At 56.7% G+C, this 885-nt stretch overlaps 1 protein-coding gene across 1 annotated transcript; it reads left to right on the forward strand.

The window, feature by feature from the left end:
- Positions 1-239: 239 nt before the first annotated feature.
- NKX2-5 (NK2 homeobox 5) lies at positions 240-851 on the forward strand (the record flags this gene model as incomplete). The annotated part of the gene is made up of 1 exon (XM_010169108.2): positions 240-851. A coding segment is annotated over one exon (608 nt), but the record flags the coding sequence as incomplete, so codon positions are not given.
- Positions 852-885: the final 34 nt, after the last annotated feature.

The raw sequence follows: 885 nt of genomic DNA on the forward strand, positions 1-885 counted from the left end.
AACAAAAAAATGACCGACGGAAGATTGCTAAAGCAGTACTTAAAGAGCGGGGCAGGGTCGGTGTACTTAAAGGGCGGGGCGGGGTCGGTCCCGCTGCCGCAGGAGCGACCGGCCTGCAGGGACAAGCGGGGGACGTGGGGCTGGCTCATGGTGCACGCGGTTTATTTAGCATTGCTTTATTTTTTTATTATTTTTTCTTTTCCTCTCCCTTTTTCCTCTGCCCGTTTATTTTGCTGCAGAGCTGTGTTCCCTGCACAAGAGCCTGGAGCAGGAGAAAAGAGACCTGGAAGATCCCGAGCGCCCCAGACAGAGGAAAAGGAGGAAACCTCGCGTCCTCTTTTCTCAAGCCCAAGTCTACGAACTGGAGAGAAGGTTCAAGCAGCAAAAATACCTCTCGGCTCCCGAGAGAGACCATCTAGCGAACGTCCTAAAGCTCACCTCCACCCAGGTGAAAATTTGGTTCCAGAATCGAAGGTATAAATGCAAAAGGCAGAGACAGGATCAGGCCCTGGAAATGGTGTGCATCCCTCCGCCCCGGCGGATAGCGGTGCCAGTGCTGGTGCGCGATGGGAAGCCCTGCCTGGGGGAGTCTTCTCCTTACAGTTCGCCCTACAATGTCAGCATTAACCCCTATAGCTACAACGCCTACCCCGCGTACACCAACTACAACAGCCCCGCCTGCAACGCCAACTACAACTGCAACTACCCCTCCGTGCAGACCATGCAGCCCTCGGCGGCCGGCAACAACTTCATGAACTTCAGCGTCGGGGACTTGAATTCGGTGCAGACGCCCATCCCGCAGGGGAACGCGGGGATCTCCACGTTACACGGGATCCGAGCCTGGTAGAGCTGCCCCGCACCCAGCCCGCTCCCCTCCGGGGACCA

Source organism: Antrostomus carolinensis, unplaced genomic scaffold, assembly GCF_000700745.2.
Source record: "Antrostomus carolinensis isolate BGI_N321 unplaced genomic scaffold, ASM70074v2 scaffold32845, whole genome shotgun sequence".
Classification (NCBI taxonomy): Eukaryota; Metazoa; Chordata; class Aves; order Caprimulgiformes; family Caprimulgidae; genus Antrostomus; species Antrostomus carolinensis.